This window comes from Martes martes, assembly GCF_963455335.1.
Source record: "Martes martes genome assembly, chromosome: 15".
In the NCBI taxonomy this organism is placed as follows: Eukaryota; Metazoa; Chordata; class Mammalia; order Carnivora; family Mustelidae; genus Martes; species Martes martes.
Genome location: NC_137903.1, coordinates 47,889,622 through 47,907,260, shown reverse-complemented (window position 1 = coordinate 47,907,260; position 17,639 = coordinate 47,889,622). Strand labels below are relative to the sequence as shown.

At 38.6% G+C, this 17,639-nt stretch overlaps 1 protein-coding gene across 1 annotated transcript in view; it reads left to right on the top strand.

Moving 5' to 3' along the window:
- Positions 1–17,639, top strand: part of RNF2 (ring finger protein 2) — a 42,618-nt gene that overhangs the window by 16,036 nt on the left and 8,943 nt on the right. The window contains exon 2 of the mRNA XM_080824198.1: positions 16,423–16,511. Coding sequence (XP_080680324.1) covers positions 16,425–16,511 — 87 coding nt within the window. The 5' untranslated portion in view covers positions 16,423–16,424. The remainder of the gene's footprint in view (positions 1–16,422; positions 16,512–17,639) is intronic.

Sequence of the window (17,639 nt, the reverse complement as noted above, 5' to 3'; positions counted from 1 at the left end):
GCGTTTCCTTTATGTTTTCTTCGAAGAGTTTTATAGTCTTAGTTCTTAACCTTTAGATCTTTGATCTGTTTTAATTTTTGTAAATGGTAGAAGGTTATGGTCGAGCCTTGTTCTTTTTTGCATGTGGGGATATCCAGTTTTCCCAGTACTTTTTGTTGAAAAAACTGACCTTCCCCTGTTGAATGGTCTTGGCATTTGTGTCAGAATAACTTCCCATGTATGTGAGGATTTACTTCTGGGCTTTGTATTCTACTCCTTTGATTGGTCTATATGTCTGTCTTTGTGTCAATACCCAGTTAGTTTGATTACTGTAGCTTTGTAGTATGTTTTGAAATCAGGAAGTATTGAGTCATCGAACTTGTTCGTTTCAGGGTTATTTTGGTTGTTTGGGGTTCCTTGAGATTCTTTTTTTTTTTTTTTAAAGGATTTTATTTATTTATTTATTTGAGAGAGGGAAAAAGAGAGATAAGCGACTCCTTGCCAAATCCCAGGATGTGGAGATCAGGACCTGAGCTGAAGGCAGATGCTTAACCCACTGAGCCACCCAGGCGCCCCTCCTTGATTTTCTATATGAATGTTAGGATGGGTTTTTCGATTTCTGCAAAAACCATCAGGATTTTGATAGGAATTGTGTTGAATCTGTAGATTGCTTTGGGTAGTATTGTCATCTTAACAATATTAAGTTTTCTGATCCATGAAAATAGGATGGGATATCTTTACATTTACTTAATGTCTTTCAACAGTGTTTTATAATTTTCAGTGTACAAATCTTTGCTAAGTTTATTCCTAGTATTCTTTTTGATACTTTTGCAAATGGAATTTTTTTCTTGATGTCCTTTTTAGACTGTTTATTGTTAGTATATAGAAATGCAATTGTTTTTTGTATGTTGACTTCCCCCCTCTGCAATTTTGCTCAGTTCATTTAATCAGTTTAGTTTTTAACTTTTTTTGTGGAGTCTGTAGGGTTCACTATATATAAAATCATATCATATGTAAACAGATACTTTTTCTTTTCCAGTGTGGATGCCTAATTGATGTGGGTAGACTTCCAGTATAATATGTTGAATAGAAGTGGCAAAAATACCATTTCCTTTTTGGTTTCTCACTTTTTTTTTTTTCTTAGTATCAAAATCTTAACAGCCACAAGCTTGGGAGTTTATGGCTTTCTTCTCCTTTCTTTCTCATTTCCTATACCCCAGGTATTTTGCCTCCTAAGTATTTTGCAGCTCTGCTGCCCCTAATTCACCCTTAGTATTAACAGACTCATTGTATTCATTTCTTATTTGAATTATTGCACAAGGCGTTTAACTGGTATTCTTGCCTCCTGCAAGTCCATCCTCCACTGTTACCAGAGTTGGTCTGTCTCAGAAGCAAATCTCACCTTGTCATTGAATTGTAGATTTTTCCTGAGACCTTTGCATGGCTTTTAGGCTTCCCTGATCTGGTCCACAGTTTAATTCTTCAACTTCACTCCCTACCTGTCTCTTTTCACTCATTTAATAGTGATCTAGTTAGAGTTCCCCAGCACACCATACTGAGTTGCGCCTTTGCTTGTTATGATGATCCTTCTGGACTGCTTCTCTTTTCCTCATTTGGTTAACTTGCACTTGACCTTAAAGTCTCTTCTTCCAAGGAAGAATCTCTTTCTCTGGGAAACCTTCCTGGTTTTCCATTTGACTGTTGTTTGTTTGGTTTGGTTTTTGGTACTCTTGTAGCATTTACCAAATGGTATTGAAAGCATGTTCAGGACCCACTAGTCAATGAGCACTTGGAGTGTCTCTTTTCCTATCACATGGTAGTTCTCAGTAAATGTTTCCTAAACTGCTGAACTCAGTTGTTTTTCTTTATGGGTCTGTTAGCTAGCTTCTAATATGAATAGGCAGAGGGAGCAGAAGGAAAACAAGGTGGCTGCTGCTGCTACAACTGGTGTTGACCAGTATTAGACCTTGGTAGGAGAGACTGAACTGGGTCATTAAGGAACTGTTGTGGGGGGACGGTGGAGGTTCAGGAAAATGAAGTAGTGTTAGAGGAGATGAGGTAGTGACGGGTGATAAGTATGGTAGGAGGGCAGAGATCACACTAATTATCTAGATCTGCATTTTAATTGGTGCTTTAAAAATTCTTAAAACAATTATTTTCCCTGTAACAATAACTCTGTTATATAAGACTAGAAAACCTTGTTATCAGTGCTCGAAAACTTAAGATTGGGTAATGAAAATTTGGTAAATCATCTTTGAAAGTTTCCTGCTCTGCTCTGCAATATGTAAAAAATATAATCCAATTAGGAATTGATTATATTACCTTTTTATTTTTCATTTATTTATTTAAAAAAAGATTTTATTTATTTATTTGACAGAGAGAGAGATCACAAGTAGCCAGAGAGGCAGGCAGAGAGAGAGGGGGAAGCAGGCTCCCCGCTGAGCAGAGAGCCGGATGTGGGGCTTGATCCCAGGACCCTGAGATCATGACCTGGGCCGAAGGCAGAGGCTTAACCCACTGAGCCACCCAGGCGCTCCTATATTACCTTTTTATTTTTTTTTTATTTTTTTAAAGATTTATTTATTTGTCAGAGAGAGAGAGAAGAGTGAGAGTGAGCACAAGCAGACAGAGTGGCAGGCAGAGGGAGAAGCAGGCTCCCTGCCGAGCAAGGAGCCCGATGTGGGACTCGATCCCAGGACGCTGGGATCATGACCTGAGCCGAAGGCAGCTGCTTAACCAACTGAGCCACCCAGGCATCCCCTATATTACCTTTTTAAATAAAGATGCTGTTAGGTTACCAAAGTAATTTTGATGAGTATTCCAGATGTTTAGTACAGTGGTATCTTTTTCAATAAAGAATACTGCCTTTGTGTCTTTACTCTAGAAGCTTACAAAAATTAATGTCTGTTTTACAGCTGTAGTTTTAGATTAAACTGCTGCAAGTGGTTTTTATGAGGTGATACTTACTGCAGGCAATCTTATGATGGCAGTTGGATTGCTTAGTCAGAATTTATTATTGCTCCCTGGTTTGCCTAGTCTTGAATACAGTTTCTAAAATTGAACACCTGTATCCTGTAAGCAAGCAGTGTTTTAATTAAGGAACAAATAGTTTGCTCATTCACATGTTGTATAAAGAAGAAAAGAAAAATGCTAAAGATTGAAGGAGCTAATTTGAAATGATGTGTATTTACTTTATGTTCAGAAAGGACAATAACCATGAAAGAAAAAGATATATTTCTTGTTTAAAAATAAAGAGTTTCTTAGTTTTGTTTCATAGTGTTTAGGGAAGCAAATCTCAAATGAGGAAAAGTGCTTCATGGGAAGATGGGATAATCTAATTTAAAGTTATTGTATTTTCTGATATATATTTTACAATTTGAAAAACGAAGGAAACAAATCATGTGCAGGATAAAGACATAAGTGTTGGCTGCAAGGAATTGGTTATACACTTAAGCTTGCTTTGGCAAGTTTGGTAGGCTGAAAAATGGGCTCTTCCAAAATGTCCACATTCTAATCCTTGCAATCTGTAATGTTACTTTGTTTGGGGCTGGATTGTGTGTGTGAGGAAGTCTTTGCAAATGTCATTAAATTAAAGGTCTTGTTATGAAGAGATTATCCCGGATTATCTGGGTGGGCTCTAAATGTCATTCTGTATCTTTTGAGTGAGGCAGAGGGAGATTACTTATACAGAAGAGGAGGCAATGTGGCCACAAGGGAAGGAATGCCAGCTAGAAGAAACAACAGAATTTCCAATAAAACCTCTGGAAGAAGCACAGCCCTGCCAGCACCTTAATTTTGGCCCAGTGGTACTGATTTAGGACTTTGGGCCTCCAGAAGTAAAAGAGTATGGTAATTTGTTAGAGTTGTAGGAAATCGATACAGCAGTCATTTTTCAAAGTGCAAATGGACATTTCTAAACAACTCCATTTACGTAAACTTTCTCCTTTGGTGGGGGGGGGCTATAATTTATAACTTACTCATATTAGTCTTTAATTCTATTTAAAATATTCTGTACACCAGGCAATTTTTATGATTAAGGCAACTGGTGAACATTCTTTGGCACAGAACTTTGAAGTTTTAGCTCAAAATAATTTATATTTAAAGCCTCCTTTTTTGGGTAAAGTGTATTATCCGGTCAGGAAGCTCCCTTGTGGTTGCTTTGTTACAGCTATACTTTGGTAAGAATACAGTTTAGACTCCTAAAATTTTACAACACAGGGCCAGCCTTTTTGGCTGCACAGCTTCTATTTAATATGAATTCTTCTTTCAGTATACTACAGAAAATGTACATGTGAAGCTTTTACTGAGAATTATGTTACGAGTTCACTGTGACCCAGCACGTACTAGGGTCTCAGTTAAGACTTTGATGTATTGGGACTCTGACCAAATGATAAATAAATGCCATGTAAGATCTTTTTTTTTTCTTTTTTTTAAAGATTTTATTTTTAAGAGAGAGAGTGCGAGAGCATGAGCAGGGGAGGGGCAGAGAGAGGGAGACAAGCAGACTTCACACTGAGCAGGGAGCCCGATGCCGGAATCATCCCAGGACCCCAAGATCATGACCTGAGCTGAAAGGCAGGCACTTAACTGAGAGAGCCACCCAGGCTCCCCTCATCCTATACCCTTAATGATCAGACTCAGGTATACCTGGCCTATATTATCTTAGTCCCTTCAAAGATTGTGTTAGAAGAGGGAGGGATAATCCAAGAGACATCCATTTGAATGTCTTTAAATGTTCTGCAAAACTGTGGTTCAGGATGAGCTTCTTTATGTTACTTTATGTCCCTTTTTTAAAGATTCTACAAGTTTCTAATAATGTCTGGGCCAGCAATGTCTCTATTTAGTATTTTTCTTTTAAGCTTCCAGGAGCTACACTTAATATTCAGCCCATACAGTTTACTAGCAGTAGGCAACTGACAGATCTCTTTCTGGCAATTTTTTGTTACTGAAAAGGTCTTAAAGAGTAATCTTGGATTAATTGGCCTGCTGTTTGATTTTTTTTTTTTAATCACATGAAGCACATAACCAAACATTTTAATGTTTTTTTCTACAGTAATTTAATCTTTTAAAAAAAAGTGATTAATATAATATTTTTAGTATGTTAGGGAGTGGCTAAGTAGTTTTTCGCCCTGATCTTTTATATTTTGGGTGGCCAGGGGCTGAGAAATAAGAATACTTACTTATTGAAATAAATCAAGGAAATGATGCTCTCTCCGTTTTATGACCATCATTCATGAAATATGCCAGGCACTTTATATGAACATCTCATTCAACTTTGCCAATGACCCTGAACATTTCTGTCACTTTGCAGATTTAAAAAAAAAAAAAAAAAAGACCTTGAGAAATTTGAATATAGGTCCGTAACCAGTAGCAGCCAGTATTATGATGCATATGCAAGCTGATTCAGTTCCAGAAATCATTTACTGTACTTTCTGGGTGTTTTGTTTGTTGCACCATAAAATAAAGACATACCTAAAATACAGAGTTCTCTGTCCTTATTCTTGAGGAATTTATGATTTAGTCTGTCCATTTTTCCTTCTAGGGGAGCTAGAGAATGGTCTCAGGAGCAAATGTATGGCTTATTCAAGGGAGTTGAGCATCTTGGGGGTCTCAAAGAATTGAATGTTTTATTATTATTGTTTTCAGTTTTTCAGAAACCTGTTCTTTGCCACATGTAATCTCTAATAGACTTGACCATGATTTTTTAAATTCCCCTTGACCAATTAAAGGATTGTAGGTTAGGGGTGGGATTAAAAAAAAAATGGCAGGGGCACCTGGGTGGCTCAGTGGGTTAAAGCCTCTCCCTTCAGCTCAGGTCATGTTCCCAGGGTTCTGGGATTGAGCCCCACGTCAGGCTCTCTGCTCAGCAAGGAGCCTGCTTCCTCCTCTCTCTTTCTCTCTGCCTGCCTCTCTGCCTACTTGTGATCTCTGTCAAATAAATTAATGAAATCTTTAAAAAAAAATGGCACTTTAGGAAGCCTCTATTTGCCAGGCACTATTAAAAGAATAGTATGTAGGAACAGTGTTGTGATTAGTGGTTAGGTCCTTAGACTAGTCTTCAGAAGACTAATCCATAATGTGATTGAACCTAGCATGCAAATTTTTCAGTAGTTCATACACTTCATTAAATTCATTACTCAAGTATAGTATGTTTTTAGGGCTCCTTGGTGGCTTAGTTAAGCGTCTGCCTTGGGCCTCGGTCATGATCTCCAGGTTCTGGGATCGAGTGCCACATCCGGCTCCCAGCTCAGCAGGAAGTCTGCTTGTGCTCTCTCTGTCTCTGTCTCTCAAATGAATAAATTAAAAAAAAAAATCTTTAAAAAAAAAGTTTAAAGGATAGTGTGCATGTCTTTTTTTTTTTTTTTTTTAAGATTTATTTATTAGAGGAAGAGAGCATATGCTTGGGGGTGGGACAGAGAGGATGGGACAGGGGGAAAGAGGGAGGATCCCAAGCAGGCTCCACACCCAGTGACCTAATCTGAAACCAAGAGTCCGACACTTAACTATGCCACCCAGGCGCCCCTAAGTATAGTATTTTATTTTTTTTTAAGATTTTATTTTAATTATTTTGGAGAGGGGGGGAGAGTGAGTGAGCATGCAAGCAGGGAGGGGGCAGAAGTAGAGGGAGAGAAGCAGATTCCCTGCTGATCTCGGAGGCCAATGATCATGACCTGGGCCAAATATGAGTATTGGCTGCTTAACCGCAGCCAGTGGAAAAGCTTTAATGGAAAAGCTTAGGATGGAAATTTTAGTTTCCAAGCTGGGGACTTAATGTATTCTTGTCCTGAAAAAACAATTTTTACATTTATTTTTTAAAAATTGTCATTCTTTTTTTTTTTTCCAAGATTTTTAAAATTTATTTGACAGAGAGAGACACAGTAGGAGAGGGAACACAAGCAGAGATAGTGGGAGAGGGAGAAGCAGGCTTCCCGCCGATCAGGGAGCTTGATGTGGGGCTCGATCCCAGGACCCTGGGATCATGACCTGAGCCGAAGGCAGATGCTTAACAACTGAACCACCCAGGTGCCCCTAAAAAAATTATTTTTCTTAAAACTTGAATTACAATGATAAATTTTAGGAGCCAAATTTATAATAGAATGATAAATTTTTAAAAGCGGTGTTCTTGTTTTCCTGAAAGTAAGCACAAAATTTCTCGGGCAGGGATGGATTAATTATTAAAGTAATAACCCCGTTGTCCCAGTTCTTCCCTCTCAGTGATGCAGTGAAACCTGGCAGTTCATTTGGTAGGTAAGGAACCTGAAGAACATGAATCTGGGAGCTTGGATAGGTGTTTGCTCCCTCCTGAAAGAGGGAGGGAGACCTTTGCTCTCAATATGAACAAATTCTCCGTGGTTACAGAGGGGAAGATCCTGTTTCTTACACTTCGGAATGTAAATGAATGTGGGGAGGGGTAGGGAGATCAGACAGGTGTTAGAATTTACAATCCATGAATGTCTCCATAGTCTTATACCCCCTGGAATATAAACACATACTTCTAAAGTAAATCTCTTATCTATTCAGTTATCTTTAATTTTTCAAGACTTTTCTTTTGTAGGACAGATTTGTATGCTCTGGTAGCTCTAACTATGCAGATACAGAAAGATACTTTCTCTATACATAGAAAATAGACCAACTGATAGATTTTCCTTTTGTCTTTTTTACCATGTTATTTTGAAGTATGTGTATTTGGTTATGAAAATATGAAATGTTAAGGTTGTCTAATTTTAGCTCCTTTATTGAGTGATCACTGCTGAGTTCTTCAGCAAATATTTATTAACTCCTATATGCCAAGCACAGTGCAGGGTTCTGGGGATATTGTGGTGAATAAGATAAATATTCTGCATTCAAGGGGCTTATAGACTATAAAAGTGCTGTGATGAAAAAAGAAAAGAGGAGACATGAGCAAATGGTAAAGATAGAATTTTGTTAGAACACATGAAGGAGGTAGCAATGGCAAAATCTTAGGGGGCGGGGTGGGACCAAAGCATTCAGTTCCAGATGGAAAGGATGCACTAGTAAAAAAATTCTAAAATGAGAATGAGCTTGGCAAGATAGTTAGAAGGATGGCAAATATGGGTGAAACATAGTGAACAGAACTCAAAATCACAAATGTACATTTAGGTGTTTGGATTTATTTTTTTCTGGTATTGCTAAAATAGGGTCATGTTACATGCATTTTGCCCTGCAACATGCTTTTTTTTTTTTTTTTAAGATTTTATTTTTTTATTTGACAGAGAGATCACAAGTAGGCAGAGAGGCGGGAAGAGAGGGAGGGGGAAGCAGGCTCCCCGCTGAGCAGAGAGCCCGATGTGGGGCCTGATGCCAGGACCCTGAGATCATGACCTGAGCCGAAGGCAGAGGCTTAACCCACTGAGCCACCCAGGTGCCCCTTGCAACGTGCTTTTTAAAAAGTTAATGTATGTTGTATATGTATGTTGAATTCTGTGTCAGCGTGTATAGCTATATAGCTTTGACTGTATCCCAATTAGCCGTATTCCTACTGACAGACACATAGAGACTTTTACGATTTTTTTGCTATCACAAACAATGCTGTGATCACCATTCTTGTATATATGTTTATTGCATCCCTGTATGAGAATTTTTGTTGGATAGATTTCCTGAGAGAAGCATTACAAGGTCAGAACTTTTGACAGATTCAGGCTGCTTTGAGAGGTGAAGATTCAGCCAATACAGTACAGTGTTATTTTTGATTTGGCTAAAGAGCAGAGACAGTTCTTTTGGTATATTTTCTTTCATTGGCATCTATTTGTCAGATAAAGTTTTTTGATTCATAACTGTTAATTTTATTGAATTTTTAAAAAATAAATAAATGAGATTATTTCAGGGTTTAAAGTACCTGTGTATGTTAAAATATATATATATATATGTAGGTACATACATATATATGCATAAGTATACATATATGTATTGAAGTTCTGGGCTAATGTGTCTGTCTACTACTAATACTTTTTTTTGGAGTAAATCCTATTTTTTCTCATTTTTAAAAAAATTAAATTAACATATAATGTATTATTAGTTTCAGAGGTAGAGGTCAGTGATTTATCAGTCTTATGTAACACCCAGTGCTCATTACATCACGTGCCCTCCTTAATGTCCATCAACCAGTTGCCCCATCCCTCCCCGCCCATCCCCTCTCAGCCCTCAGTTTGTTTCTTACGACTAAGAGTCTCTTATGGTTTGTCTCCCTCTCTGATTTCATCTTGTTTTATTTTTTTCCTCTCTTCTCCTGTGATCTTCTGTTTTGTTTCTTAAATTCCACATATAAGTGAGATCATGTGATAATTGTCTTTCTCTGATTGCCTTATTTTGCTTAGCATAATACCCTCTGGTTCCATCCATGTCATTGCAAATGGCAAGATTTCATTTTTTGGTGGCTGAGTGGTATTCCATTGCGCATACACACACACACACACCCCATCTTTATCCATTCATATCTAGGCTTTTTCCATATTTTGGCTATTGTGGACATTGCTGCTATAAACATCGGGGTGCAGGTGCCCCTTCGGATCACTACGTTTGTATCTTTGGGGTAGATACCTAGTAGTGTATTTGCTGGGTCATAGGGTAGCTCTATTTTTAACTTTTTGAGGAAGCTCCATACTGTTTTCCAGAGTGGCTACACCAGCTTGCATTTGTAGGAGGGTTCCATTTTCTCTATCCTTGCCAGCATCTGTTTCCTAACTTGCTAATTTTAGCCATTCTCACTGGTGTGAAGGTGGTAGTGCATTGTGGTTTTGATTTGTATTTCCCTGGTGCCAAGTGATGTTGAGCATTTTTTCATGTGTCTTTTGGCCATCTCTGTATCTTTGGAGAAATGTCTGTTCGTGTCCTCTGCCCATTTCTTTTCTTTTTTTTTTTTTTTAAGTTTTTTTTTTAAATTTATTTGACAGATCACAAGTAGGCAGAGAGGCAGGCAGAGAGAGAAAGGAAGGGAAGCAGGCTCCCCTATGCAGGGCTGGATCCCAGGACCCTGGGATCATGACTTGAGCCGAAGGCAGAGGCTTTAACCCCCTGAGCCACCCAGGCGCCCCTCATGCACATATTCTTAAACCAAAAATGACTTCACTAGCCTTTCCCTCTCTGCCCATTTCTTGATTGGATTATTTGTGCTTTGGGTATTGAGTTTGCTAAGTTCGTCATAGATTTTGGATACTAGCCGTTTATCTGGTAAGACATTTGCAAATAACTTCCCCCATCCTGTTGGTTGTCTTTTGGTTTTGTTGACTGTTTTCTTTTGCTGTGCAAAAGCTTTTTTTTTTTAAATAAGATTTTTATTTCTTTATTTGAAAGAGAGAGATAGCGAGAGAGAGCACACGAGTGGGGAGGAGAGGGAGTAGCAGGCTCCCCAGTGAGCAGGGAGCCTGATGTGGGGAGATGTGGGGCTTGATTCCAGGACTCTGGGATCATGACCTGAGCCAAAGGCAGAGGGTTAACTGAGGCACCCAGGCGTCCCTTGATTCCCCTGCCTTAAATAGTTCCCTTTCTTCTATTGATTATGTAACCCAGAGCCCCTCTTTGTATCTTTTATATAGCACTCAAGAATTATTAATTTGTTGTATGCATGTTTGTTCTATTTATTGTTGGTATTTCTAGCACCTTGTACAGTGCATGGTGCGCAGTAGATAAATCAGTGTTTGAGTAAATGAACAATTTCTAAACTTATGAAAGGATTAGGGAAGGAGAGGGACCCACCCAGATACATAGGCCTATTCTTAGGTCATTTGGATAGAAAGACTTAAGGAAAATTGATAACCTGTAAATTAAATTATTGGAAAACTGTCCTAGCCCTGGATAACTCACTGGAAAGCATTTGTCTAGGTCAGGAATATACATGCGTACCCCAGTTTGAAGATGCCTGGTTAAATCATGTTAAGATCAGCTTTAGTAAGCAGTCATTCTCTACTGTTACGTATCATGTAAGGTTCATTTTTTCCTTTCTGAGTATCTTCCCTCAGTCATTTATTTAACTTCTGTTGAAAAGCAGGCTCTCTAGCGTGGGAGAAAATATTAAGATGTAATTCAGTCAAGCCAGAAGGGTAGATATGTAAGCAACTGTAATGCGATATAAATTATACTTTGATTTTTTAAAATTTTATTTATTTATTTGTTTGTTTATTTATTTGCAAGTGTAACCATTTCCTCTGGTTTTTTTCAGGCTTTTTTCCTTCATCTTTGAATTTCTGTAGTATGAAAATTATGTGCCATGGTGTAGTGTTTTTGGCATTTATTCTGCTGGGAGTTCTCTGAGTTTCCTGGATCTCTGGTGTGATATCTGACATTAATTTTGACTAAGAACTCTTAGTCATTACTGTTTTAATGATTTCTTCTGTTCCTTTCTCCTCCTCATATTCCCATTACATGTAGTTAAATCTTTTGAGGTTAACCCACAGTTCTTGGATATACTGTTCTGTTCTTTTTTTTTTTTTTTTTCAGTCTTTGTTCTTTTTCCTTTTCAGTTTTTGAGGATTCTATTGATCTTGTCATCCTCTAGCTCAAGAGCTCTTGCCTGAGCGGTATCCAGGCTACTAATAAGCCCATCAAAGGCATTCTTCATGTCTGTTACAGTGTTTTTGATCTTTAGCATTACTTACTGTTTTTTTCTCAGGATTTCTATCTCCCTGCTTACATTACCCATGTGTTCTTATGTCTACTCATTAGAGCCCTTCACATATTAATCATAGTTGTTTTAAATTCCTGGTCTGATAATTCCAGGATTGTTTTGCCATGTCTACTTCTGATGCTTGCTTTGTGTCTTCAGATTGTGTTTTTGCCGTTAGTATGCCTTGTCATTTTTTTCTAGATGGCCAGACATGATGTACTGGGTACAAGGAACTACTGTAAATAGGCCTTTAGTTATGTGGTAGTGAGATGTAAGGGGAGAGGTAGGGCTCTATAGTCTTATAATTAGGTCTCAGTCTTTTAGTGAGACTAATACTATGGACTATGAGCTTCATTACTGGTTCTCAGTTATTTTCCTCCCCCCTTAGGTGGGACAGGATGGCTAGAATAGGGTGGAGTTGGGTATTGCCCTTTCCTAGGTCAGTTAGGTTCTGATAATATCCCAGCATGTTTGGTTCTGATTAACTAGTTTTTCCTAAGGGTAGGCCTTGTTAAGAAGAACATACTGCTCTGGCAAGCATAAGGGGGATTTTTCCTATTATTTCCTGTGGGAATCTGGTCAAGCTTCTGGAGGTAAATTTCTTAGTATTTTGGGGGTTCTCCTGTGACTGAGTCCTTCTGGAGTTTTTAACTATCAGACGTCTTTGCCCTGAGCCTCCAGCAATTTTTTAAAGATCTTATTTATTTTTTTAGAGAAAAAGTAGGAGGGGTAGAGGGAGAGAGAGAGGATCCCAAGTCAACTTCATACACAGTGCATGGAGCCCAATATGGGACTTCTCTCACGACTCTGATATCATGACCTGAACCAAAATCAAGAGTTACATGCTCAACCCACTGAGCCATGTAGGTGCCCAGCAATTTTTTTTATTGCACTTCAGACTTCCTTACTTGACACTAATTCCTGTTGGAGTTTCCACTCCTGAATTGCTCTGGTAAGCTGAGATTCCCTGTATTTTGTCTTTCCTGTCTTAGGGGCAGTGGTTTTCTTGGGTTGTCCCCTTGCCTATGGACCCAAGAAGAGTTTTTGATTTTTTAGCCTCTACAGTTTACTTGTTAGGACAAAGTGGTGACTAACATGTGGAACTGGAAACCAGAAGTCTAACCTTTTTCTTGTTTAAAAAAGATAAACAGGGGTGCCTGGTGGCCCAGTTGGTTGGGTGTCTGACTCTTGGTTTCATTTCAGGTCGTGAGCTGCAAGTCCTGGGATTGCCCGTGGCCAGCTTTGCGCTCAATGTGGGGTTTGCTTGTCCCTCTCCCTCCCTCTGCTCCCTGCCCCCAACACACGTGTGCTCTCTGAATCTCTCTCAAATCTTTGAAAAAAGATAAATTTATTAAATCTTTCTATGTAGAACGTGTAAGAATTTCTCATCTCTTTTTGCATATTCTCCTCATTCTGGATGGTCACTTCTGGGGGGTGCTGTCTTGAAAAAGCTTCTGAGATAACCTTGAGCCCCTTGCAGAAGGATTGTGTGATCTGCCGTACATGTGAAGACATATAAGCCAGCATGAAAGTGCCAGGTATTTTCAGTCACTAAAAGAATATTGTGAATATCGTATTGATATTTCTTCAGCTTTGGTTATTGAAGCTGCAAGGTTTCAAAATCTGCCTGTAACTAAGTTTTTTATCAGATTTATTTTCTATTTCTGCCAAGTTATCTTGTCCAGACTAATGCTCACTTTTCATTTGTACATTCTCTCCACAAAAGTGAGAGCCTAGTTTGTGCAGTTTGTTGGATATCTCTTATTCAAGTATAATTGAGGTGTTATAAGTTGGGTATTGGGCCAGGTAGACCTAGATCTTTTTCTGTTGTACTGCAAAGATCATCAGGAAGTAGTCATCCAGGAAACACATTCCTGTTGCTGGAAAGAATTTCTAAGATTACTTTTTCTGACCTCATTTCTCATCTTCGCTGGCTTCGTGTCTTCTCTCCGTCCTTTCAGGTTATAATTATTCCTAGGTGACCCATTCTTGTTTTCTCTGTCTATATATTAATAGTATCTGTACATAGATAACTCCCAAATACTGTTTTTTTTTTTTTTTTAAAGATTTTATTTATTTATTTGTCAGAGAGAGAGTACACACAAGCAGGCAGAGAGACAGGCAGAGGCAGCGAGAGAAGCAGGCTCCCTGCTGAGCAAGGAGCCCGATGTGGGACTCGATCCCAGGACTCTGGGATCATGACCTGAGCCGAAGGCAGTGGCTTAACCAACTGAGCCACCCAGGCGTCCCCCAAATACTGTTTATTAAAATGAGAGTTCATTCTCTTAGGAAAAACAGAAGCTATATGTGTTTCACATTCTTGGCTTGGACAAGCAGAAATGCAGCTTCTAACCAAATAAAAGAAGAAGAAAGGTTTTAAGTGATTTTGGGGAAGGGTAGAGTTTAGATTAAATTTAAACGACACAGTATATTGACATAAAGAGGAACTAATTCTTGAAAGCTTTTCTGTTTAGTGACTGCCAAAAGTAGAAATCTGAGCTTCCCTTTACACAGGTAGAGCATAGCCTTTAGGCCATGTATTATGTATATACTTCTGTGTGTGTGAATTATGTCTTGAGGCAAAAAAAAAAAAATGGAATTTTTAGATCTTAGATTTCCCCCTCCTTGGCCAGGTCACAGGAGAGGCCACTAAATATTATTCAGATCCATACTGCTGATATGTTCTCAATAGAGATTGTGGTTTTGACAATCAGCAAGATTGTATCCTTTTTTTTTGGTCTCAGGATAACCTGCTGTATTGTTTGGTAAGGTAACATCCATGCAGTAGCACTTAAGACTCCAGATACCAGGAAACATATGATTGTAATAAAGGCATAAACAGAACGACTGGAAAACTTATCAAAGCCGCAGAAATCCTAGTTTTTCCAAATACAGGAAAATCTGCATCTACAACTAACTTTGAATTATTTCCTAAATCTTGTTGCCACAGGAATACAAATACGTAAGTCAGATATAATTTGGTTATGTGCAGGAGAGCTGATATCTCTAGAAGCGAGCCTTCAGCAGAAGGCTTTTATTTGATGGTTCCTGTTAATTTGTTGGGGGAGCTTTCTGGAAACAGAAGAAAGGACTATTCTGTTTATAGTGGGCCTTAGGTTAACAGTTAAAGGTTGGTACATGGGATTAGGATTTGAAATTATTAGAAATTCCACCTGAGTAATTTTAGATCTCTGAGAGATTCATTATGTTGTAGTAGGATTTATGGCAGAAATAATGGCACATGTATCTACCAGGAAGCACAGAAGGCTCAAGGAATTTTTGCTTGTTTGGGAGTCCACTAGTTCTGATAAGCAAAACGACTGAGAATACTCAAGGTACGCTCAGCAGATGGCCTTGAAATTGTAAAACTTCTTTTTTAAAGGATTTTTAAAATTTATTTGAGAGAGCATGAGCAGGAGGAGGGGCGGAGGGAGAAGCACACTCTCCGCTGAGCAGGGAGCCTGATGCAGGCCTCAATCCCCAGACCTCTGATAATGACCTGAGCTGAAGGCAGAGGCTTAGCTGACTAAGCCACTCAGGCACGCCAGTCTTGAAATTGTTTAAAAAAAAAAAAAAAAAGTCACAACTTACTCATTTGAAACGTTTGATTATATTTATTTCAAATTTTGTGCTTGGGCAAGGGAGAAACTTCATATGGAATGTGGCTTTTGTTAAAAGAAGAGGCAAGGTATATAGAATTTTAGAGGGGGCTAGAATAGAGGTTAAGTTTAAGGGAAGTGCTTTTAGTTCTCAAAGCAAAGTTGAGCTAATTGCTGATTGGGTGAATTCTTTTTCTTTTTTTAAGATTTTTTTTTATTTTTTGACAGAGAGAGACACAGCGAGAGAGGGAACACAAGCAGGGGGAGTGAGAGAGGGAGAAGCAGGCTTCCCGCTGAGCAGGAAGCCTGATGTGGGGCTGGATCCCAGGACCCTGGGATCTTGACCTGAGCTGATGGCAAATGCTTAATGATTGAGCCACCCAGGTGCCCCAAGAGTTAGTTTTCTAAGACCATCTTCTCATGTATCCTAGATCCCATTCCCCTATTCAAAGACAAGCATAGAAATTGGCCTTAACATTGTTCAGTTTATTCATAACTAGAGGGGAGAGGCAGAATTAATATCAGGGTGGTGAGGAGACCTTGAAATCACATTAGATGGCGGGCCATAGGCAGAACTAGAATATTTGGCCAAAAGGAAAGAAAAATCAGGTCGGATATATAACAGTACCCAAATATTTGAAAGGCTGTCATACAGAAAAATTATTAGTCATAATCATTGTGCCTCCAGAGGGCAGCTGTGGGATGAATAGGTAGCAGTTTTGGGTTCAGCATTAGGAAGAGCTTTCTATACATTATAAACTGACTTACTATATCAAGTAGGGGATTTTTTTCATGAGTGGAGCTGTGAAAGTAGAGGCAGAATGATCAGGAGTTTAAAGTACTATAAAGTAGATTTTGTTATCTCTGGCAGGAATTGACCATACTGGAGAGTCTTAAGTTTTCCTGGTGTAGTTCTAAGTTCCAGGACCGTGAATTTTAGAAGCATATTTATTGTTTAGGATTAAGACTTGATTTCTGTACATTCAGTAATAATTTTAGGTCTTTCTTTGTGCTACCTGTTAGGCATTCAGAGATCAGTGATGGTCGCTTGCATTCAGATAGCTCATACTTATAAATGAAAAGATTCTTGACTTTCAGTTTTTGAGGAGCTGGTGTGTCATTTCTACTTTGATTATTTTCAGGATTCACAATTCCAAAAAATCAGTTTTGAGATTTACTTTCCTTCCGGGTACTGAAATTATTTTTTTTTCTTTTTATTCTTAGCAATGTCTCAGGCTGTGCAGACAAATGGAACTCAACCATTAAGCAAAACATGGGAACTCAGTTTATATGAATTACAACGAACACCTCAGGTAATGAAGACTAAGATAAATTTGGGGGAAATATGACACATACGGAAACTGGGATACATTTTTAGAAAATGAAAGCTTGAAAGAACAAAATGATAATAATGAACTTATATATAGGTAGTCTTGTGTATGTTTGGTTTATACTTCATTCATTGATTCAACAAATAATGTCAGTGTATACTCCATACCAGGTCTTACACTAGGCACTAGGTGAAGTGAATAAAATAGATGCGTCACCAGCTTATGGAATTTAGAGGCATTAAATGAATAAATCCACAGAAGTACACATTTGAGAAGTGTAAAGGGGGAAAGTCTTCAGTGCTATAATAAGTAACATTGGGAGGGGCACTAGAGAGATTAAGAAGCTAAAGATGGGAAAAACTGGGGAGGAGCAAGTTTGAAGGAAATAAACATGCTTAAACTGAACTCATTTTGAGATGCCTGTTAGGCAGGCAGAAATGTTAACCTAGGGGTCTGTACTAAATATAAAATTTTGGGAGGTGTCAGCACATTTTAAGCAATGAAAATAGGATAAGATCACTGAGTGGAGAGAGAGATAAGCAGAGGGGCCCAGAATTTCATCTGAGGAGCTTCAACATTTAGAAATAAAGGAAAAAATGGAAAAGAAGCTGGCAGAGGAGACTGAGAAGGAACAGGCAAAGTAAAGAAAAATAGGAGATGGAGAGAGGATCAAAATCTAAGAGGAGGCGTCTTAAAGAGGGAGGATGTAGTTACTGTGTTCAACACTACTGAGAGGATAAGTAAGATGAGGATTACAAAAGTATACGTTGTATGTGGCAGTGTGTACTTCATGACCTTGGCAGGAGTAAATTCACTTGAATAGATTGTGCTGTGTTGAAGGGGGAAAAAAGTGAAAATGTGTAGGTAATTTTTCAGAGACGTTTCGTTCTGTAGAGAAGCAGAGAAATGGGAGTAGAAACTGGAGGGGAACATGGAATTGGGAAGTTTTAAAATTTTGTTTATAAGATGGGAGATAAGAGGTGCACCAAGGACATCGCTGTGGCCCGCATGGCTTTCAGGTGTATTGGTCAGATTTCACTATACAGCAGCCCCTGCAGATACTACTCTAGGCTGATCTAGTGGAGAGTCCAGAGATTGCTGGAGCCTGAG